Here is a 25733-nt window from a genome sequence, read left to right on the forward strand (position 1 = left end):
TGGCACGAGCCCATCAGTTAGAGCTGTGTCCGCCTTACGGTTAGTACGATTTAGTTAGGACCCTTGTGCTTTGTGGCTATTATGGTATAGTTCCTGTACGTTTTCAAAATTTGTACAATATTCTTTTAAAGTGCAGAACGCAGAACGAGTGTGTGATTTATGTTGTGTGTGTGTTTCATTTCGCACCCTTCATTATATGCAGGGTTTTTAGGATAGTTCAGCAAATAACTTCACACACGCAGGGCAACGGAGAGAGAGAGCAAAAAAAAACAGACACACAAGGGAAAACATAAATTTTCCACTCATACACACACACACACACATACACGACTATTCGCATGAAAGCAACGCACGCACACACATACGCACACATCATGGCAACACTAGTGCTCACATAGCGTCAGTGTACGGACATAAAAATCAAGTTGCAAAGTGTGTAACGAACGGACGGCTTAATAAAAATTCCATAAAACCAATAAATAGAACATGAATGAACATTGGTTGAGAGAAGAACCACAAAAAAAGAGAGAGAAAAAAAAAGAAAAACGGTACACCATTCGCAAGGATACGAATACCGCAGTTTGGCAGTGCATATACACCCAAGCAACGGTGTGCGTGTGTATGTGTGACGGGTTGTGTTAGTGATTTTTCCTACAGTAGCGAAAATAGCAACAGCAGCAAGGCACGGGTGTACGGAACGTGTTGATAACAGTGAGACCCGTTGTGTACCGTGTGGCCGTGTCCGCTATTAGCTCGCCTTAGTGTTGTTAATTGATGAAAAAAAGGGAGGCTCGCCAAAATGCCGCAGAACACACCCCTCTCCCCCTCCAGTCGCTTCTTTTCTCTCTCTTTCTCCCCTCCCTTTGGGCCCTTTTATTTCGATTCCCCCGTAGGGACAACAAAAAAAAACTGGAACGCTCGAAGAGAAGTACGACACAAAAAAAAATACAGGGAAGAACACTCACAAACACGTAGAGCCCAAAAGTATTCGAAAGGAACAAAGGAAAGGATAGCTTTTTTGTGAAATTTAATTTATGCTGATGTATGCCAAATCGGGAGGCGGAGAGAGAAAAAATGGATCGGACTACTAAGGACGTGTACAGGTAGAACCGCGCGTGAATGGCCAATGTGGTCAGGCTACAGTGGGGTTTGGTTCGCAGGACACGCGTTTCAAGCGTGACAACCGCGTGTGTGTGTATTATGGCATTTTCAGTGGGAACGTTGGCGACTTAACGAAGAGCACACCGGCGCACACACATACACACAGCCACTCACTAAAATGAAGTGGAAAACAATGAAAGAGTTGGCTGGAGGAATAACTGACCAAGTACACTTGTACAAGGCTGCTGTACCGCGAGACAGCGAGACAGAGAGTGTGAAAGAGAGAGAAAGAGTGAAGCATACAGCAGACATATGCGACACGCGATTGCCATTTGCACAGTTTTTTGTCTACTTATTGACATTTAAGATAAAAGCACAAAAAGAAGAAAAGCAACATGACTACAAAAAAGGACAAAAGAACAGTTTGCTACCATTATGTTTTTTTTTTGTATTTTCATTATAATAGAGTGCATTTTTGTGTCGCGTTTTTGTTCATGTTTTTCTTATTGCAGAATTCATTCATTTCATCATTTTATTTTCGGTTTTGTGTATTCCATGTTGTCTTTATCCATTTTTTTTTTTTTTTCATTATCTTTCAAGCAAACCGTTTCATTTAAAGATGATGAATTTTATGGAAAATCTCTTTGCGCCTGTATTTTCCATTTGCCATTTGTATGTATGTGTGTGCCATGTGTATGTATGAATGGTTGTTGTTGGAGAAATGTCTCCCCATTTTCTTGCGCATTGAAACATTTTGGGCTAAATGTCAAATTTGCCCAGTACCCCTGCAGCATCCCGTCATCGGACAAAAAAGGACGAGAACAAAGGAGACATAGATTTGGTTGCTAGATTAGACAAGGTTGGTGCTGCAAGTGTGTTAGTGACTATTCGAGGCCGGTAAAACGAGTGCGTTCTAGTGGTGCGGTTGCTTATTCGTGCAGATTTTATTTCAATTTAGTAGTACAATACACTTTACACAAAAGCACACTGTATTTGCTGAGCCTAAAAACCTTGCTGTTGCTAAAGTAATAACAAAACACACACAGAACCACACGCGACCCCATTCATCCATCAATTACAAAAGAGGTATTACGAGAAAAATCCGTTCCTTTCAATCGTTTTCTCCAGTGTCCAATTGATCATTGATGCCGACGCGGTGCCGCAGCTAAACAAACAACAACAGGCGAATAAAAACGAAACAAAGTTATAACCCCCAACTCAACCAATCACCAGAAAACATCCTGCTAAAAAGCGTGCGTGCGTGAAATCGAGAGGGAGAGAGAGAGAGAGAAAGAGAGAACCTATAAACCCAGAGGACCACAACCATATTGCATAGCAAGTAAAAGGACGATAGTAGCTGTTTTATATTGACATTTTACAAAGCAAAGAAGAAGAAGAGAACACTTAATCGAGTGTTGGAAGTCAGAGAGTGGCAGAGAACGGGAAGGAACACCGCAGAGGAAAGAAGGCCCGAGTTCCAGGGCATATCTCGGACGTACACCGGTTGACCGTAACAGGCAGAGCCCCGTCAAACGCCGCTGCGCACAAAGCAGACACAACACGCCGACAGAGTGAAGCGGGCGGCGTGACAGGCAGCGTGAAGCAGCTCGGAGCTCAGAACAGACGGGCGACACACACACAGACACTTTTTGCCAAATTTATCCTGTGAATCAAAGAACTGTCAGTGCTGGGGTACAGATACGTGCAGCCTGCAGGCACCACCATGCTGGCCATGTCGACGCTGATGATGCCGGCACCAACGATGGCGCTCGGTGCACCGCAGCTGGCGGTCGGGCCGCACCAGAAGCCACCGGAAGCGAAGCTGCTCGCAATCCATCCGGCACACACGCAAACGCAAACCACTCCTCAGCATCAGCTGCAGGCGCAACAGCAGCAACAGCAGCAGCAGCAGGCGCAACAGCAGCAGCAACAACACCAGCAGCAACTTCAGCAGCTGTCTGCAATAAAGCAAGGTAAGCTAAACGACAGATCTTACCAGATCTATAGCAGAATGACTCTTTGTTAGTCCTGTTTGCGATGCGAGCCCCGTATGGAAGGATGTGATTAGGAGTTATTCCGGAATTCCGGGATGGTGGATATGATATACTTTGCAGCAATTGGCAATTGGGTGCGTACACACGCGACATTCCCACAGGGTGGTCCGGGGTGTTCGCACGGTTTAATGATTCAGTAAATAAACTTACATTTTATTTATGGTCCCGGACAAACGCACATATCGGGAGGGGTTGTTGCCGGTGCGCTCGCTCTCTCTCCGTGTGGTGTGGGATACGCATTGCAGTATTTACAACCGATAAACCTATGTACAAGCAAACCAGCAGCAGCAGCAACAGTGGACGTGTGCAGAGTCGCGCCGTCCGGACACCGACGAGGCGCATTTGTCGTGCTCCAACATTTCCTTTCGAGTGTGACCGATCATTCCGCGCTGGGAGGGTGTCCCAAGGAGGCTTGGTTAGTGGCACATGGCACATTATTATTGCCAATGGGGTGTTGTTGTGGTGTGCCACTTTCCATTGGTATTTTTTCTGCCTGAACTCCTCTTCATCATGTGGTTTATGTGCGTGTCAATCGGTCAGTGTGATTCCCCACTCGGGTTGGGTAGCGGCTGTCATCCGCAAAAAAAGGTCTAACGCAGAATTGCAGCAACCCAATGACGATATGATGATGGGCTTCTGGCTGCTTCTTCAACAGCTCTTCTTGGTGTACTACTACATCCTCAGATGGTGCTTTGGGGCTCTGTTATTGTCAAAGTCTTGTTGCCGACTAGTTTCCTTGCTTACTACTGACCAGAGCGCTATAACCGCTTTGCGGTCTTGGCTTCCTGCAGCAGTCCGCTAAATCGCTCACGTTCGAGCCCCGTCCGTCTGCCAATCCATTATTCCAGCCTTTCTGGCGAACACACATCAATGTCATCACTCCGTTTTATTTTAGACCTATCACTCCTCCTTTGTCCATGTGGACGATCTAAAAGGACTTTACGGGGTCTGAGCCTTCCCCTTGGTGTTATTCTCATGACATGTACAGCTGCTTACGGAAGCCTGGTATGTCTAAAATCCACTGTACGGCAAAAGTAAGTTCGTCGTTTAAGCTCGTAGAGAGCTCTGTACGTAAGCTCGTTGTAGTGTCCTCTTCTGAGCATCTTCCTCTCGAGGCGCGGCTAAGAGGGTTCTTCCCGTCAGTCGTCTATGTCTTAGAGGCGTATGTGACTACTGAAATTATATAAGGTTCTATATAGTTGTCTCCAATTTGTTTCATCGCGACAGGTGTTTTGAGCTCCTTGACTCTTTTTTACTCACCCGAATATTGCTGGATATTAACATTTCTGGAGTTCGGAAAAATTTATCCACGATGGGATTTTGGATCACACCCTGTCGTGTGCGAAATCTGCTGCGATACCACTGGGCCATTGTGCCTTTCTCTGTGAGCAGCGTTAATAGTTGCATAAATGCTTAATTGCAACAGGTGAAGGGTATCATCCAACAGTTACAATCAAATTACTAATACAAGTGTCTCCAGTCGTACATTTTACGATAGTTTACGCATATATTCTAGCAAATTTTTGATAAAACCCTCCTTTCCCCCTTCTTTTCCAGAGCATTACCACATATTCGTGGGTGATTTGAGCCCGGAAATTGAAACGCAAACACTGAAGGAAGCGTTCGCCCCGTTCGGAGACATATCGTAAGTATATGCGAAAAGGCCAACCTAAGGCCATTATCCTTTCTACTTACTCAAGGCAATGGCACGAGCAATTGAATCCCGTACTTCTTTTACTTACTCATTTAGCGTGAATGTTAGGTTAGGCATTTTTGCGGTGTCTTTTCTTTTTTACTTCCTCTCTCACAAATCGTATCTCTACGCCAACGCTGCTCCAAACGCGTTCCATAAAAGCGTGAGCAATTAGTTTAAACTTCTTGGTTTTGTTGTTTCGTTTCATTTGTTTGTTCGTAATTGCGAGCGGGCCTCCGTGGCACATCAAAAAGACTCGCTCGGGTTGGACAGGGGGCACGAGGACTCGCAGTCTTTGGAGCCTGGGACAGCTTCATTAGGATGCTGACGTTCCCTCCGCGCACACGGCTCCAACTGGGAGTGTTCTCGGAGGAGTTTTGTTTAGTTTGTTTTTTTTTTTTTTGTTATAGGTAAAGAAAGTTTGTTTACTTAAACAAAAGTATCGTTTTCACTTGTTTCGGGGTTTCTTCTTCTACGCTTTAGACATAAACCGTACCATTTGCCAATAATAATGTACCGTGTTGTACTTGTTTTCTGCTTTAAATATGAGTTTGATTTAGAATTTTATCTCACCCACTCTCTCTTTTTCTGCTCCATTCGGGAGATGTACACGTGTTCTTTTTTTCTCTCGATATTAATCTGTTTTTTCGTTTGGATTTTTTCACGTACTTTCAATCTTACAACGATACCTTCATCCATGTTTTTAGCTTCGTACATAATTCTTATATTAAATCAATAATCTGTAGGCTTTAGGCGTTTTTGTTCATTGTATTAATTGTTTTTTTTTTCTACCAACGTAATGAATAATCTACCAACATGCAACTTATATATATATATACATATATATACATCTACGGCATCCAATTTGTGTATATATGTATGTATACTTATTCATATATATATATATATATATATATATATACATACATTTACCAAAGCTTTCTTCCTCGTTGTATTCGTCGTGCTGTTTGATGGTTTTTTTACCTTTTAGGCAAATTATAACCGGCTAAGCTCGGTGGGTGCAGCTGTCAAGCGGGCCCGCCCTCCCCACTTTCATAAGCACTGCTTCTAGAAGTATGGTGTGTTTTGTTTCCCAGTGTTAGCGAATATATCTATACATATACATATACATATATATAAATATTACCATATTTTAACAAAACCTATGTCTAATGGCGCCGTTTTAAAAACGTGTACTAGTGTACTTTTCCTACCTCTGTATGTTGTTTCGTTCTTCAGTTTTCGATGTAAAATATGTTTGGATGTGGTTTTTGTTTGGTTTTGTTTGTTTTTTTTTTGTTTAATTTTTCCGCTCCTTTCGTGCGTTTTTGCCACCTTTCTTCGCCGATCTACAACTGCTACAATGCGATAATAGACAGCAGTTTATACTTAGAACCCAATATTTTATGCCACCTTCCCCCATAGTGTGTGCAATGAACAGCATTTTTTTTCTTACAATCTCCTACTGTACGTATTTATATCTAATAGCCAGCTTTTCCTGTTTTTAGTTTTTAATTCCCATACACTCTAAATATGTCGAATAATGTTTGTGTTAGCGCGTTTTTAGGCTCTATGTTGCTCTTGGTCAGCCTAGTTGTGCTCGATAGTGTTTATCCCCACCCTTTGATCCTAATCCAGATGCAATAAAGTTCCAGTTCCCCCGTCCACCCCTATTAACCGTCGGTGAATTGCAAAATGTATGGAGCTGCCATAAAAAGCTCGGAATTCTGGGCACAGTACTGGGCAGCTGGGCAGCTCATACGTACTGTCGACCCCATAGTTCGCCGTCATCACGCGTGGTTTGTCGCACTCGTACAACGCATGCTCGCCCGGTGAGCCCATGCCCAATGCAAAACGGTGGTGTTGGTTTGTTTTTGTTTCACCATTCACCACCAACCCTCACCCTTTGCCTCGCTGCATTGATACCATTTTGGGTTAGACTTTTCACCACGATGGGGAGGTTTCTGTCTCTCCACACCCATAAAACCACGTTTTCTCGCTGTGATTGCTCATTTGTTTCATTAAATTTCTCAGAACATCCTCAGAAAAACGATGTTGCTGATGGCGTTTGGCAAACACGCTAAGTTTACGTGGGCTTAAACTCCGTGTGCGTGAGCTTAAACACTGTGTGTGCGTGTACTTTTCGACGAACCAAGTATGCACCACATCAGAATCGAATTTTGGCATTATTTTAGCACACAATACGGAGAATTTAGCAGCAAAAACAAAACAAACAAATCGAAATAACACAATGGCTCGCGATTACTTGCGCGAGAACCGCCTAAAGCCGTCAACTGCTTGCGCCTATATTAACTCCACAAAACAAAAACAAAAACTTCCAATCTATTCTCGTGTTTGCATAATTAACTCACACCCAACCCCCCCTTTTTTATAGTGATTGTCGCGTTGTTAGGGATCCTCAAACATTAAAATCGAAAGGATACGGATTTGTTTCGTTCGTAAAGAAAACGGTAAGTAATGTTCCAATCTTTTTAATACCTAAACTTACAAAAAAAAACAAAAAGAAGAGGGATAAATTCAAAAGAAAGCTAAAACACTCAAAACAAGGCAGCCAGTCAAACAAGGAAGCAGCTAGTATCGAGGAATATGTTGGAATTGAGAATAGAAAACAAAAGCATATACAAAATGGCACACATAAAGGCAGATAATTACATCACAAAGTTAGAACTATATATAGCAGTATATAAGCGTTCTAAATATATATGAAAGCACTTTTGCCATGCATTATATAAACAAGAAACATTGCATCAATCTTAAACGAAGGATTCCAAATAAAAAAAAAACGAATAAGAAGGAAAATCTGAAGAGGAACAAAACAATTGATAACAGATAAGAAAAAAAACAACAAACAATTCAATACCAAGCAAATCCATGAGAATACTGTATCAGTTAAAACCCAAAACCAACCACTAACCAATTCTAGGAAGCGGAAAATGCAATTGCGGCTATGAATGGGCAATGGCTTGGTTCGAGGAGTATTCGAACAAATTGGGCAACTAGGAAACCGCCGGCTAGCAAAAACGAAAGTAAGTATCCCGTACGCACGAACGAACTGCATCCTCGAACTGCATTTGTTTTTTTTTATATCCTTAGTGTGTAAGCAACCAAACCAAACAAAAAAGAAACAAAACAAAGCAAACGCAGAGAGAGAGAGAGAAAGCGAGCGAAAGCGAGTGTGTAATCTTGCCTCTTCAGCGTACAGTATGATTTCTTGTTTTGTTCTATTTATTTTGGCCTAGTTTTTATATAATTTTTGTTTTTTTTTAAATGGTGTTTGGCCTTTTTGCGATGGCAAATAGAACAGTTGAAAATAGGTTTATTATGTTTGTTTGTTTGTTTGTTTGTTTGTTTGTTTGTACTTCGCGCGCAACGGTTTTCTGTGGTTCGATACAAAAAAAAGGTGTCAAAAATACTGTTTAAACAATGTAGATTGAAATGGGCAATGGGATTCAAAAAGAACAATGCCTAGGATCTAGGAAGCTGACAAAATGATCTAGTCGCCCATGGAGACGGGTTTTGGGACAAAAAGGCAAACAATCAAGCCACACTCGATAGGCGTCCAAACCAAACGAAATTGATGCATTTTTTGTTTTGTTAAATAGTAACAAAAGGTTACGCTTCTGACGGAACCTAAAATGCGATTTTGTTTTTATCTTTCTTCGGTTTGTTTTTTTTTTCATTCCTCAATGTTGTGGGCCTCCATCATCGTCTCCATTCGTTTAGGGCCGTGAAGTTTTTGCAAGGTATTTGCATTTGTTTCGTGTGCGTTTTAATTTACTGTCGGGATACGGGTTTTTAGTTCACTCGATTAACTCTTCCACGAACCCCTTCCCCCACAACTCTTCCCATCCTATCTCTTTTTCCACCCCCTCCCAGGGAAATGGGTTCTATTGCGAATGTGCTATCCCTCTTCTTTGGCGCGTGGATGCAGCTACGAACAAAAACGAAGCCCTTTGTAAAAACCCTGTGCTTTGGCTGACAGAGACACATATTCGTGCCACACGACTCGATCGACAATCCACGAAAGCGAACGATGAAATGTCCCGGCCTTCCTTAATCATTGTTTTTTTTTCAACCACCATGATAACACCACACGATGATGATGATGATGCTGATGATGATGATAATAATGACTATTATAACCCTTTTACCCTTTATTACCAAACAAAAAAAAACAAAAAAAAAACAAAACAAAACGGAAACTAATTCTTCAACTTATCTGTATAACCCACGCCTATTGCAGTAGAGCTTTAAGCTTGAATTGAAACCCAACACAAACATTCACAAATAAAAAAAAAACTGTAGACCTATTAACCTGCGTGCGGCCAGAAACATATGCTTTATGTAAGTTCACGGTGCATGTACCGCATAAAAATTAAAAAAAAATCTATATACAATTACCACTACTATTTCTTCCCGATTCTTTTCCAAACCTCTTAGTTTTACATAATATCGATATCTTTTTTACTTTACTACCAGCTACTACTCCTACTCTAATACACACACACACACACATTCTTTCACTTTCTACTATTCCACCTATCGCCCCACCTCACCATTCATTCGCCTTTCTTTTACTCTGGTTTCATTTAAATTTTTGTGTGTGTGTGTTCTTTCTTCTGTTTTGCCCCATTTAAGAATGTTGCCTTTTACGTATTTTTACTTGTTTTTTTTTCTTCTCTATTTTTCTGCTTTTCATTCGACTTTTCTCCTTTACGTTCTCTTCTCTTTGTTTCTTTTTTACTTCTTCCTGTATCTTTTCTTTTTTCTTTTATCATGTTTGTATATATACATATATTCTTACGACTCTGTCACTACCTCAGTTTGTTAGTTCGTTTGGTAACTGTTTGTGAAAGGTTTATGCATTTTTCTATACTTTATCTTCATTAGCATTATTCATTCTTCATCCTTCTGTCCCTATTGCTATTTACAAAAACACTTCACATACACACACACACACACACACCTGTCTACATGCACGCACATAAACAAAAACACGCATTTTCTTCATGTACACCACAACAAAAACACGCAAAACTGTGACACGAAAAAAAAAACCTCCAAGATCAGACAGAGTGCAGTGTCAATAGTTGGTACTGGGTAGAATCTCATTTTGCAGATTTTGCCCCTCCTGTGTACATATTGTTTTCCCATTTTTGCGATCTTCGAGCGATGTGTATAGCCTTGTAATGCTGTAAAACATTCCGTATATATATATATTCCTTCTGGGTTGTTTTGTTTTGTTCCGATACAATTTTTGTTACAAATTATTCGTCAACAACTACCTACTCCTAGTTCGATATATCAACCACAAATATGAGTGTTGTATATTTTTACTTTGTTTTATGTTTTGGTTTTGTTTAATTTTTCAAACTATTACGTACTCTGTAGATTGTTTATTCGATTCGCATGCATGATCAATGTCCAAAAATCAGTTCAAAACAAAAAAAAGCAAATCTACGTACTGATATGTAACACGATGGGCCGTGTTTAGTACCGCTGTGTCCGTCCGCTTGGCCGTGCTGTCTGCAGGCCGGAATGTTCGTCGAACATTTGTCCGTCGTTTGGAAGTCACTGTTTCTCGTCTGGTGTGCAACAAGCTGTAGTTTTCCACGTGCCTAGCTTAAGAACCGGCCAAACCATTTCTCGTTCTGTTAACTGTTTTGGTTTGTTTTTGTTTCTTTCCCTCCCCCCCACGCTCCCAACCCTTCCCACACACCAATTTTACTATCACTGCTACCGCTAATGCTAATGTTACTACTATTCACTACTGCTCAGTGCGCATTGTGTGACCGGTGTTGTGTAGTAGCATTGTTTCGAACGGATTGTTATTCTTTTTCATTGTATACGGTGTGTCGTACTACTTAGAGTGCTTACTGTGCTTTTCTGTTTTGGTTGTTAACGCAAACGATCGTCACTCCCTGGTCACTTTCTTTTTCCGGTGGGCAAGAGGGGCGAAGGGAGGAGGGCGAAGTGACTGCGTCGGATCTGTCCGGCTAAGTTGGTGCGCGCAGTGCCAGCGGCGTTCTAGGTGTGCATCTTCCTAACCTTTGCTTGCACATCTGCTCCTTTTCCCCCACTTTACTTTTACTGCTACGCTAGTCAGAGAGACCCACGTGGGTCAACTGGACGCAAGAACTCTGCTGACCCCAGCTGACTGTGTGTGGGGTGTGTACTAAAAGCGAGTTGGTTGAAACTGCAGTGCAAGAAAGCAAACAGCAAAACTCAGCAACAATATATTGCAAAATCAAAGCTATTCAAACAGAGAGATAGAGAGATAGAGAGAGAGTGAGAAAAAGAAAGAGAGAAAGAGAGAACTTGCTTCGTCGACACTCGAGAACTCTGTGCCGCGAATAGGAAAAACAGGGCATCTATTCGGTTTAACCTAAATGCTTCAGGAAAATAGACCACCACGGAACCGCACAACCTACTTCCGAGGGAATCTTAATTTCTTGTGAAGCCACGATAAAAGCGCAAAGATAAAAGTAAACAAAGAATTGCCCTGCACTGCCAGCAGTGGGATGTGGATCAGGTGGATCAAGAATTCGACACGCGGAAACAAAGCTGAGTGCTTAAAAGAAGAAAAAAAAATGCCCCATTATTACACAGCAAAAGTATTTGAATGTGTTTGGTGAAACGTTAGCTGACCTAGTTTCTAACAGTATTTTTCTACCATTTTTCTTTAACTCCCTAACATTACAAGCTTATTAAATATTAGTACTATACTTCTTCGAAATTTTATTAATAATACTTCATATGTATAGTTTTATACCCTTTTTTATTATTATTAACCTCATTATATGCATATATCAATATATCAATATATATATATATATAACATACTTTACCAATACGTCCCTCAATATATTCGTGCGATATACTTTTGCTGATTGGTTTTGTAACAACTTACATTCAAACTCACATGCACACACCACTCCTTGCGTCAAATGCTATATAGAAAGGAAACAACAATAAAAAAAATACCTCAAAAAACAACAATAACAATTATATATATACCACCGAAGAATGATGGATGCCGTGTGCCGCGCGTACCCGGCAATTACTAACCGTAGAATGGCTTTCGATGTCTTTTTACTAGCATTTACTTTCATCCTTACTCGTTTGTTTTTGCCACTAAGCTTTGGAATGGGTGTGTGTGGGTAGTGGCTGTCTGCAAAGTAATACTACTACTACTACTACTACTACTACTACTACTTTTACTACTACTAGCTGTCGATACGTTTTTAGTGCGTTGAATAAATGGGAACACGGATCGTGCGTTGGGCAGCAGCTTGAGTTGGTGCGTCGTATAAAGAGGATCGGGAGAAGCTTTCCCACGCGAACTAGTGATGTACATACTGAGTCAGAATGAAGGAGTGAGTTACACCTAAATTCGGCTACGTTCGGATTGCACTCAGCTACGATTGAATTAGCTGCCATTATCATTGAATCACGTGCCACTGTCATCAAATCGCAATCCATGGACGCGAATCCTATGCCACTAGGTTCAGATTAGTGGTGTGTAATTAGGTGGTGTGATATTAAGTGTAATTCGAATTTCCTTAGCGAGTTGTCACCGCTCAGGCTTGTTTAATTCACCCATGAGTTGATGGTCACCATAAAGAGTTTGCTCAAAAGTTAACTCTTTATTACAACTCACTCACTCTGATTCATTTGTTAGAGAATTGTACTACCAACACTGTACCACTGTCAAAAAAACCATTATGATTGTGCCCGTTGGAAAGTTCCACACAAGTTCGCAAGCAGTTCCCAGCTGTTTGCGGGAATGAGGTAACTCCAGTTCGCAAGAGCAAGTTCGATACGTGGAGAGAAACCGCGGCTCAACCCGCACATCACTAGATCCGACGACACGACGACGACACGGTCCCACCGTTCCAGCTGCTGACCTACGCGCATATCCGTGTCCGGACACAACTACTCGCACAGCCTTCAGTAAAGCGTAGTATATATATACATATTTGTTTAAAAAAAAAATCACGTCCTTCCTTTCGGACGATCTGTGTTTTTGTTCGGTTTTTGTCGGGCATATTAGAGCTGTGTATGTTGTTTGTATCATATAAATATACAATATTCGTTTCACTACTTTACTTAGCATTGGCTGCAAGGGATGCTGTGTGTGGATTTTGCATTTTTTTATAATCATTATTCCGAATCAAATCCAAAGTACTATTTTCTCTCTAGTTTGTTTTTTTTTTTAACCATGTGAGCGCTCGAATGTAAAACGCACACACACACACACACAAGTTTAATTCCATTTGGTTTTTCTTTTAATGTCAAATTATCACATACATACACAACTGTCAAGCGCAGAAATGTGCGCCACCTTACGGTCGATGTTAACGATTGTCTTTTCTACCTCGTGCCTACCAACCCGATGACCTTCCCATCACCACCACCTGCCGCTTCCTTGTTGCTCCAAACTTTATACCCCAACCACCCACGTGTGCCATTTCAGTCAACGCAAAGCCGCTGACATTTGATGAAGTGTACAATCAAAGTAGCCCGACCAACTGCACCGTCTACTGTGGTGGCATCGGTGGCACTTTGGCTGGCGGTTTGAATGAAGACATTTTGCAGAAAACGTTCTCCCCGTTCGGTACCATACAGGAAATACGGGTGTTCAAGGACAAAGGCTACGCGTTCGTCAGGTATGTTAGCTGTGCGCGGAAGGTATGTAGAAGGTCCTGCTGACCGGTTCACTTTACAGATTCTCGACCAAGGAGGCTGCCACGCATGCGATTGTTGCCGTGCACAACTCCGAGATCAACTCGCAGACGGTCAAGTGTTCGTGGGGCAAGGAAAGTGGCGACCCGAACAATGCACCCTCGTTGGCTAGCCAGGCCCTCAGCCAGACCGGGTTTCCGTTTAATACCGCCTATGGGCAGCAAGTAGCCGGCTACTGGTATCCGCCGGCACCGGCATACCCGGCCACACCGGCACCGGCAGCAACACCGCTACAGGGCCAATTTCTGCAGGGCATGCAGGGTTACACGTACGGTCAATTTGCCGGCTATCAGCAGGGTTACATGGGGTAAGTGCGAGCTGCGGTGCCCGGAGACGGTGTGTAACATTATTCCCATTTCGATTCTTCGTTTTTTTTTTCGTTCGCAGCATGGGTATGCAGATTCCCGGTGCCTGGCCTGCTGTACCAGCGCAGGCGCAGCTACCTACTGCGGCCCAGCAAATTACGGCCCAGAGCGTTGGCGGTGCATTGCCCCAAACAGCCGGGGTCGTCGCGTACCCGATGCAACAGTTCCAGGTGAGCACACCTACAAATATAGCACACCACTGCTAGCACTGACGCACACTGGTCAAGCACACTCGCTCAATCTCCACCTAAATGTACCTTCCGCAGCCGGGCTTGTTGCACCAAGCGTTGCGCTAAAACTGTCTCGAAAGCTTTCCGTGCGAATCCACCCGCGACTACGACTCTCGCCTCTTAACGCCGTCCTTACACTCGTTGCATCGCAGTTGCACAGTGCGCAGTTCCGGGTACTTTGTATTCCGTTCGTTATAGTTCGTTTCTGTTTGCTACAATCATTCGAAACGTTTAGTACTGCTTTTCACACATGTTCGTTCAAACTCACAGCCGCACAGCGTTAAACCGCACACAGTATACACGTTATCACACGTTACTACATTTTGTTTTCTACAATGCGGTTTTTCCCAATTTTCCGTGAAACTTATGTTATCATGATAAAATTCTAACTGCTGATTGTGACCATAAGAGTTATTAATTTGTTCAGTCATTCCTGCATACAACTCTTTTCTGCGATAGATATAACGTATGCATTAACAAATGAATAGATTTCGAATCGTGATGTAAGACTAATAATTGTAATAGGATACTGTCGAGTCTCCTCGGATCTGACGTTTAACTAGACTTTTAGGAGAATTTCTCAACATTTTACTGGAGTGCATTTTGCCACCTGGCCTGAACCTAAGCCAAGCTCACCCAAAACATTAATTTTAGACTACAATTCAGCTTTTTGAGACTTTGGTGATTGATTGTTTTTCCACTTTGGCCTGTTGGGACATTATTGGCGAAGATCCTTGAGGTTTTGAGTTCATGAATCTTCTAATGGCTCTTCGGTGAAGTAATTAACGCTTTAAATGAATGAATAGTTCGAATACACTCTGTTGCATCATGCGAGCTGGTGAAGAATTACAGGAATAAACTTTGTGACCATATCCCAAATCATCGCAAATTCTAAGTGATAGAATTTTTTTTGTTTCCGCTGATCGTTGATTACACAGGGATCTTCCTGGAGAACATAATGTTGGAGTCGTTAATGCTTATTTTCTTAGTGGAGGAGTGTTGAGTACTTGTACACGCATATATCAGAGAGCCATGCCGCCATGCAGTGTCAAGAAGATCTCAGCATCTTTGAAAACCTGCCACTATACACTATCGTTAGAAATCCATTTCTGACTATGAATATCAATCTGGGTGATTCTTCGCCGTTTTATTCCCTGGCTTTTTTACAGAAGTAGGAAGCCTGTAGGTTGGCTGTTGTCTAACATAGTGTAAAACGATAACAGAGAATTCGTATATAAAATCTCAAAACTCTGTTCATTTTTTAATGCATTTGTTAGTGGGAGCTGCATCGGTTTCTCAAAAAAGCAGAACTGAATGAATTATGCAGGGAGTTTCTAGTGCCAAAAGCACGAAAAAGAATACAGTGTACTACAGCCTGCAAAACGCATGATTGTCCATCGAAACAACACCCATTAATACATACCTCGTTCGTGAACAATACACCCACTGCATCCAAAATGACACATCAAAACCAATCGAAACCGTTTTAATATGTTCCATTTTTCCTCCTACCTACATTTCAGTTAGCTGAAGACGAATGGTTAGCGCCAAGTCTTCTAGTGTAGCTTCCCTGATGGCCATCACTGTGCGGCTGTGTCTCACAGCATAATTAGAGTGCAGAGTATTTGAAGATTTTTGAAGAGAGAGAAAAAGAAAACCCTACCCCCCAAAAAAAAACACTCAAATCAGCCTGTTCATCTGACTATGTAACACACCCGACAGACAGAAGCGCGAATACGATTCGGTGGTACAAAAAGCAAGCAAAAGAAACAAAACGCGATGCATCTACTACTGCACAAGCGTGCGGCCATTCACCGCATGGTTGTGATGAACTAGCAAAAGGAAACGACGTGAGACCAGAACAACAAACAAACGAAAAAAGTAAAACAAAACCAAGTAAAAAATGCAAAAAAAAAGAAAAAACAAAACAAAATGAAACCAAAAAAAAAACAAGTAACTACTGATAACTATGACGAAGCATGGTGCAGAAATAGTTGAAGAACAGGCAAATGTTGTGGTGTGGAGTTATTTGCAGGCTACCCGGTCGGTAGCCCGGTCTGACAGCGTCATCACTTAATCCAATCATATGTCAATAATAACTGTGGCACGCAAAGCCAGGACAACACATTAGCAGGAAACGATAACGAGGCATGTGAATGGAGGGATGACGGCGCGGAGGGGCACATACACGCAGAGAGCGAGGGCACTAAAATTTTACTCCTGATATTTTTCATGATAGATAGTACTCATTAAATGGAAAACCGAACAACACTGTACGCCTCTCTGCACACCCCCGACACGTGTAGGGGGCGAGTGCGGTGTGAAATGGCATTTACATGGCGAAACTGATTTTTACAGCCAGCAAGTGCAACACAGAACCCAAACGGTGAAGAGTGAAAAAGTGGAAACCCGATCAAAATAAGCGTTCCGTATAGCTCGCATTCAGAAGTTACACCACCACGTGTGTGCGTGTGGCACCACGGAACGGTCTCTTGATCGTCAGGTGTTCACCCCGGGAAGGCAACGTGCAGGCACACATGAAGCAGTAGAGTAAATTGAGCGAGAACCGCGCCTGCTGTACAGAGCAGCGTGGCAGGGTGTAGTAGAACAACGCACGTTGTGAAAACAAAAATGATTCGTCCAACACAAACGCTAAACTGACCGGTGTAAAGACATGACCATTGATGAAAAAAAAAAACAGAAGCTAAGAAGATTATTGCAAACGGGCTGCTGATAACCCGGCTGACGTTTTGATCTAACGATGACTTTGGTAGATTTCGGTTTCAGGCAGGTTGTAAATCGGTTTACTTCTTCTTTTACAGTTGTAGATATTAATTTATTGACTTGTCTTTTTTTTAAAGATATTTGTAGTGCTCAGGAAAACATGTAGCTTTCTTTTTTGTCGCGATATGAGAAGAAAATAGTTTCTCACTGCAATGATATCCACTCGGTGCAGGCGCAGGAAGTTTATGCAAGACTGAGGAATAAGGAAGCGCATATGCGAAAAAGATATTTCACAAGCAACCTCCATCTCCATCTATCTGACAGTTGCACAATATCAATTCAATCTAACAAGAAGGAAAGGAACTTCCATTGCAGTTCAAAGCACAAAAAAACCCAGGAATGTCTAAAACTGGAGCTCAGAGTACATAGATGTTAAATTTGATTGTGTATTTATTGTGCTGTATTATTTTTAACTTTCTGTGAGGATTTTCCCACGCAACTTAACTGCAATAAGTAGTAAAAATATTGTGTTGTGATTGCCTTTAAGAACCTCTATTTATAAATCGTACTGTTTAGATGTTTATTAACTATTCTTTAACTTTACCGTGTATGAACACTGCTACTACTGATGCTAACCTGCCAATAGAGACGTTACAATACTCAGTTGTACCGTAACTGCGAAACCGTTTCATATACATTCAAAAACAAAAAAACAAAACTATATTTTTGCCATACCGTTTAGTACTTTCCCTACGTTTTTATCCCCCCTCTTATTTACCGTGACAAGGTGTCAATTTGGTTTTTTGGTTGTTGTTGTATTGACAACACCTGTAGTTCCATTTCCGATTGCCGCAGATGGACACTACCGTGAAACAAAACGTAATGGTAATGGTATGCGGGGAACGGTATTAAAAAAATTCCAAAACTGCTATATATATTTTTTATTATTTTACCAATTTTTGCGAATATACAATGTTTTATATGAAGAAAAAATGAAGCAAGGAAGCGGAAAAGGAAACACATTTGTTTAGACCAAATATTTTTAAAATAAATGAAAAAGAAAACAACAGTGTCAATACAATCAAAATTGCATAGAACAAAACGAAAAAGAAGAAGAAGAAAATACATTCATTTGAAACCATTGTGATGAAAAAAAAAAACAACTGTAACACAACAAGATAAACATAACACATTGATTCACGCACAGATGCAAACCAACAAAAAAAGGAAACAATGGATAACGGAATCCATAAAACTGGTAGATGATGTTTACTCAAAAAAGAAAAGAAAAACCAGAATGATAAATTATATTGACGACTAAACAAAACAATACATATATATATATATGAAGGTAAATAAATATATATATAATTATATATATATTATATATAGAGGAGTCTCACGCAGCTCCAGAATTAAACATACACTTATACATATACACAAAATAGATAGGAGATATTTAATTAACTGTGAACAATTTACCAAACAACAACTGCAACATAAACAGCAAAAACAAAACAAGCGGAACGGGGAAAATATATTGAATCGTATTGGGAACTAGAGAACTACAACAGAAAAGAAAACAACAACATAGATAAATATGGATGGTTTTGATGGAACGCAAAATATAAGCAAAACAACAAAAACATCTATACCACGAACAGAACAGATATAGAGGTTACACAAGTATATTGCAAAAAAAAACAGGCCGTTTGAACTGTTCCATTTTTTCTTAAGTACCCAAACCACAAAAACACAAAACACACACACATACACACTAAATCGAAGTAAATTGCAAAACTCATAAAATAAAGTAAAGAGTTAGTGAATAGTGTTTAAAAACATAACAATGGGATTTAAACCTAGAAACAAAAAAAAAGCGTAAAGTTAAGCAAAACATTAAAAGAACTAAACCGAAACTCAATCAAATCAAAGAAAACCACAACTAATATAACACACACACACTCGATAGCAAAAACTGAACCCAATCAAACAAAGAGCAAATAAAGCAAAACATTGAAGCAATTATTCAAATAAACGTCAGCTAATGCCAACGGTGAAGCATTTAATAAACGAAGAAGAAAACAAACAAACGAATGTTTAAAAAAAGAAATGTTGGTAAATGGGAAGAAAGCTTCGATAAGAGATCGCAAAACAGCGCCAGGAGTCGAGAAGGATCACGATCAACTCATCATGTGGGTTGTCGTTGAGAGAGAGAATACAATTGATCACCATTTCTACCATTCTATGGAGCAAACCTGGAAGCCTGACATCTTGTTCTGTCTCTCCATCTCTCTCTCTCGTGCCCTTCCCCGATGAACTAGACGAACGAAAGAGAAAACGAAAAACCCCGTCAAATCGATCATGTGCGCCCTGGTTAATGAGGGCGGTAAAAAGTAAATATGTCTGTACATTGTAGATGCACATCATTTTAATGTATTTCGTTTCGAAAGCAACCAGTTTATGCTTTGTAACGTAAACCGTGTTTCAGTTGTTAGTGCGTTGCTTTGGACCAACTGCGTAACCAGTTGCGATTAGAATATGAGTTGGGAAAAAACAGATTTGATTTGTTTGTATGTGCGCCGGTATGGTGAAGTAAACAAAAATAAAATCAATTTCTACTCTAGCAATTAAACGAACAAACAAACAAACAAACGTGACCAGTAGTGACCACATTTCACGATTGTGACGATGATAAACTAGGTTGGATGGTGCGATGACGATTTGAGCGCGAAAACGGCGGCAAAGAAAATAGTAATGCAAAGCAAACAAGTCTTCTTACTATTGGACGAGATCCCTAAGACACATTAGAGGAGATTCCCATATCTCGTATATTAAAATAATATATTTACATATATACACGAGTCCCTGAAACAAGCAGAACAAGCAGAAGAAGCAGTAGGAGGAAAGGGTGTTTGTTACTTTATTTACAAACTATTGAAACGATATTTGATTGGATTTTCTGTTCGCGTGTCCGTCAGGCGTTTTTTGGAGGATGGTTTTGAGTTTTAGATAAACATATATATTGCCTATAGTTTGGAAAACCTACCTTCAGCCAAAAAAACGAAACGAGTTCGAAGCGGGGAAGCATTAAGCATTAAAATCTAGTGAACTTTAAGAATTGTACTTAACTAATCCCTCTAAAAGAAACAAAACAACAAACGCACTACGCACACTTTCTATACAATCCAACACGAGGGTGAAAAGGGCGCGATCGTTTTAAAACACATCCACAACGTAACAAAAAAAAAACAAACAAAAGCAACTGGCAAAGGGAAAAACTGGAATAAAGCACCATTAAAACCGATTGCGAATGTAACAGTGAAAGGAAGAGAGAGAAAGAGAGAAGAAAAAAAAAGACAAATGAACAACAATTTAAAAATATATATCTTCACCTTTAAAGCCACAGCATCTAACAACCAAACAAGCAACAACAAGGAAACAGAGAATAAGAAAGGGAAATAGTAAATCAAAGCGAATCAACAAACAACATCCATTTATATAGCTTTTAATTAAGAAGAAAAAACACACACACACAATTGGAGCGTGAGCCAAGCTCCAAATTGTTCCAAAACAACCACATAGGACCGTGTTTACCAGTGCGAATATTAGATAGGTATTGGAATCTTTAAATGAGCAGCAAGCTCTCTAACAGGAGCGAGTAGGTTATAAATTGACCACGTTACAACAAAACTTACAAAATATCTACTACTATTACTACAATCGTGCGCAACAGTGGAAAAGGGAGTGGAAAGAAAAAATCAAACAAATCGGTAAACGCATTGATTCCAAATCAAACACATTTCGTTTCATTTGTCCGTCATTTTTTCGTTGCAGTACAATCCTATTAGCAGCGTCTTTTCGGAACTGTATTAGACGCGCACACTAACTCACTCTCAACTGGGCGCGGTGCACATATACTTATACATTAGCAAAGGTGTCGAACCCGCTCGCGCACGGTAAAAACACGTACACAATTGAGCAAACAGTGAATTGCAAATAACAAAAAAAAAACACATAAAACAAGTTTGGGTTGTGATGGATGGAACGACACGAGTGTCATTTGCCTGCGAGTGGAGATATAAGAAAGGAAAGAATTTATCGAATTGAGGGGAATATGGGCATAACTTAGCAAAGAGACATAAGCGATGGTTATAATTAAATGATAAAGAAGCAACAAGACAAAACAAAAAAAAACAATGGTAGCATACAATTTTTTGCGTACAGTATAGTTGTGTCAGCAGGAACTTAACACTAACTAGTGAAGAAAGAGAGGAAGGAAACAAAAAAAATGGAGAATAAAACAAGAATCGGTGAGCGAAAATAAATTTAGCACAAACTGGAGGTGTCATATAGAGAAGAACACTACAGCAGAAGAAGGTTCTTTTAAAGATAGAAAGTCTATTTTTAGTGCATATTGTAGCATGATTTGAGTGTTTTGAACCGAACCAATAGAATGTTCTCTCTCTTCCTCTCTCTCGTTGAGATGTGTACCAAAGTGGTGGGGACAGGAGAGCAGCAGCAACAACACACTTTTTTCGTAACAAAAAAAACAAGAAGAAAAAAAACAAACAAGAACAAATAGATAGCAATAGGAGTCAATGGTCGGTCGTCAAATTGATAAATGAATTGATTTACTATGATATTAAACCAACAAACAACAAAAAGCAACAACTCTTTAACCTTTAACCAGCAAAAACCTAAGCAAAACAGAAGAAGGGCAATCGATATTAAAACAAACAAAAAGTTTTTCGCAAATATGAGAAGAACAAAGTAATAAAAAAAAACAACTAAAACTGTGTTACCAGTAGTAGAGCGGAAGGGCGGCAGAAGACTTGGAACGGTGGGGCTTACAAAGCGGCAGACACACTCATACTTACACACATACACAACATACAAATTAATGAGAACTAGGCGTTTGATAAACGGCGAACCTACTAACTCTACCGTAAGAAACTTCTACAGCTACTATTAGTATTACTAACGCAAGGAAACAATGCGACAAAAGCGAAAAACAACTCTATCATTACTAAACCACTCCAGGCTCGGGTGATTTACCGCATTACTATTAACGATTCCGATGCTACCTCTGTACGGGAGGACAAGCACACACACACACATACACACACGCACACAACACGTGGAACTGAAATACTGTGATTTTTTTCATTTTCTGTGCATAAAACCAAAAAAAAAACTCCTTTGGACCTATGTATTAAATCCGTTTTAAAGTAAAGGTAGGAAAAAAAACCACCCCTTCTCAATCTAGGTTGTTTGTTCAACATTTGCTCAGCTGAATGGCTCGTTGGTTGTTTTTGGCACTTTGTTGTTGAGTTCGTTATTAGGAAAAATTCATTGAATTGGGAAACAGATACTACAGTGATAGGCAAAATAGTATTACCACCAAACAGTTTTTTTTGGTTATTCAAATTTTTCACACTTGCTTGGATCATGTAACTCGCACTCAGGATGAGTTAAGGTAGAACACGTCTGTATCGAGAACTTTAGGAACTTGTTCAACGACAGGAAGAGTGGTTTACGATATCCAAAAGCCGGTCAGGTTCTAACAAACAGGTTCAGTGATACAAAAATGGTCCAAACGACTAAAGCTTACTGAAAAGAATGCTGAGAAGCCTGTTGCAGTATGGCAAAACGGTTTTCTGGACGTCAATGAATCAAGTTGTTTGATTGAAAAAGAGTTTGCGTTATATATGGAAATGCATATGGGAATGAATTTATGTGAAGCGAGGTTATAAGCGTCATGAAGTTAGAGTAGAAATTTCTTACATCCTGTAAGAAACTATGGAGGTTTTACCCCATCCCCCACCTTTATTGCAGTCAAGTTCATATTCCAACAGGACGGTTAGCGATCCTCAGCATACTTCCAATCTGGTTGGATCCAATCCCCCGCATTAATCACAATAGGGAAGTATTGTGCGACCTCCATGCCAGGATTAACAATACTGATTTTACGTAAAATACATTTCAAGCCCTGGAGAACGTTTGTGACGAACCACAGTGAGAGTGAGTCCACAACGTAGGAGGAACTTGATGTAGATCATACTCGAATGTTTGGAGCAGGTCCTAAACACTAAAAGGAGGATAAATAAAATAGTTTAATAATGGTGGTTACTTTATTTCGCCTACCACTGTAGTTCCTTCTGTAAAGGTGTAAAACCTCGTTATCGAAAAGCAAGAAGAAATAAGTAGTCAAGTTTGTAAAGCTGTGTAGCGCGCGTTCGTGGTTGAAAATTTGGTGCGCAGTTTGGTTCGGTTGATGGCCACACGCGCAACGTGATCGACTTTAAATCCGACAAAACTACAGTGCGCAATTACAGTAGCGAAAATTATTGATCCTATTGGGAGGGCAAAAGCTTTGCCGCTTGATGCGCCCTTTAAAAAAGCAGGTCCACGTACGTGAAACAAAATGTTGGAGGGGGATTGGGAAAATCGTATGCCAAGCTTTTACACACTTCCCTTTCTTCGGTTTGGTTTTTGGTTACAATTACACACAGTAGTACAGCTGGTTCCGCCCTGTTTGCGGACACAGCGGTGTGTACTATTGAAATTTACGGCGGACTGCCAAATGAAGGAATATGAAACAGCATTAAGAGAGAAACAAAACCGAGCTAATGTCGTAGTTTCGAGTAATGGAAGGGAGTAAGAAAGCATGGAGAAATTATTGAAGAAAAAAAAACAATGTCGAAGATTTATTAAGTATTAAAGTAAGGAAAAAAAACACAAACACCCACACAAAACAAGACATAAAACACACAAACGCACAATGTAATACAGACGGTATTGGTTTTGTACGCAAGTGAAACATACAAAAAACTACACACAAAACCATTTAAAAAAATATTAACTATTAATTAAAGGAAAGCAAAAAAACAAAACAAATCCAACATATTATATTTATAAATGAAACGACACAATGAAACAATGTATGTAAAATACATATTTGCATGCTGAAACACATTAAAAAGCAAACCAGCAAGTAGAACGGCAAACCGTTCAGCAATGAGGTGAATGAGTAGAACACGACACGAACAAAAAACCACACACATACAACCAGTGACCAGTGTTGAGAGTCAAAAGCAAAATGGAGGCAGACAACACAGACACACACTAACGAGAGTACTCGTACTCGTCGTCGTGGCCGCAACAAACGGATAAGGATAAGGTGTATTCATCTATCAACGATATATGTTCCGGATGCGTGAGAGGGTGGTTGTGGGGTACGTGCGCAAGCCAGAATGGAAGGCACGCAGATCCACACACAAAGCTAAGAAACTAACATAAGAATATTCATAAAATCGAAGGGGACATTGAATCATGCATACACAACCACAACTCACATAAAAACATACCAAAAACACATAAAAAAAACACATGTTTAGCACATTATAGATGTAGACGCACGAATATAAATTCAAATAATTAAAAAAAACACACACATAAACACAAGCACACGCAGAAACACAACAAAATGCTCCCGAAACTCTTAACCCAAATCGAGATAGTTCACGCAAACGCAAAACCTGATGCGTCGTTTCTTTCTTTTGGAACACCCGGTGGTTTCCTTGTCCTTAGGACAATTTTTAGATCAGGGAAAAGGGCAGTTAATCATAGAAAAAGGACATCATGTAGCGCTGTTTGTTTTATTGTTGTTTTGTTCGATATTAGAACAATGCTGCACAAGGGTTAAGCGATTCTGTTTGCATTAACTAATTTACACAACATGCAACCAAACCTTTCTAAACAACGATAAAAACAAACGACAGCCGCATACACACACACACGCAGGACATCTACACACGTACACACTAATATTGTGATGCAAATATGTGCATGTCATTTTTGGGATGTCGTGCCATTGTTTATAACAACAAGCAAAAGTACAGTTCAATTTAAAACTACTAGAATTAAGGACAAACACACCCACAAGGACACACAAACACACACACACAAACTATATATACATATATATATAACTGCATTATTGCAACAAATAACAGATTGCAAGATGAACAAAACTACATACAACACATAAAAAACAACAACAAAAAAAGAGAGTGAAAAATATATACCAAACACAACTGTTTGCAAAAAACTATTATTTTACAAGTACGAATATTGAAGAAGCAAAACAAAAAAAAACACGAAACGGACGCCGACGGCTGGCAATAACCTATTAACGAATGGTGTGAAAGTGGAAAGGAAGGCAAATACATTGTGCTAAGCTGTTTTAAAAATGAAACTAAATATATGCATATTGCGCGAAACATGGCCCAACAGCAACAAAAACGAAAACACACTTGGGACGACCCAGTAATAGTCAAATTATATGGGGAAAAAAAGGACGGTAAACAAACAAACAAACAAAAAAAATGCAGGCAAAAACAATTGAATCAAGAATAGTGGAAACTAAAATCAACAACAAAACAAATCAACCATAAATTAATACAGTTGTATTGACACGAAAATATCAATAAAACATGATGATTATCAAAGCAAACATGTTCGCGGTGTTATTTCTTTTGGTTTGATTGACTTTCTAGCATGCATCTGAAGAAAAACTAGCAACCCACAGCAAAACGGAACAGCAAGACATAGCAGCAGTATTAACACTGGATTTCTTCCGGCAACACGTAATAATCATCCGAAATAGTCGAAGCAGTGTGGAATAATGCGAAGTAGTCGGACTGGCTCCAGAATTTCTCGAAGGCACTTTGTTCCGAGTAACCATTGATCGATTATTTCAATGGAGAAGTCTGTAGTAGTGATGTGCGGGTCGACG

At 40.2% G+C, this 25733-nt stretch overlaps 1 protein-coding gene across 3 annotated transcripts; it reads left to right on the forward strand.

Annotated features, from left to right (window-relative positions):
- LOC128303227 (nucleolysin TIAR) lies at positions 1-25135 on the forward strand. 3 transcript variants are annotated; one of them, XM_053040106.1, is made up of 9 exons: positions 1-39; positions 2230-3074; positions 4713-4800; positions 7244-7319; positions 7793-7895; positions 13346-13538; positions 13598-13921; positions 14002-14149; positions 15733-25135. In XM_053040106.1, the coding sequence occupies exons 2-9, from the start codon at positions 2825-2827 to the stop codon at positions 15772-15774; spliced, it is 1224 nt and encodes a 407-aa protein (XP_052896066.1). In that variant the 5' UTR covers positions 1-39; positions 2230-2824; the 3' UTR covers positions 15775-25135. The 3 variants fall into 3 exon arrangements, with proteins under 3 accessions (XP_052896066.1, XP_052896065.1, XP_052896067.1); XM_053040105.1 differs by having other exon boundaries at positions 32-95; XM_053040107.1 differs by lacking the exon at positions 1-39 and adding an exon at positions 1734-2126.
- Positions 25136-25733: the final 598 nt, after the last annotated feature.

Source organism: Anopheles moucheti, chromosome 3 (assembly GCF_943734755.1).
Source record: "Anopheles moucheti chromosome 3, idAnoMoucSN_F20_07, whole genome shotgun sequence".
In the NCBI taxonomy this organism is placed as follows: domain Eukaryota; kingdom Metazoa; phylum Arthropoda; class Insecta; order Diptera; family Culicidae; genus Anopheles; species Anopheles moucheti.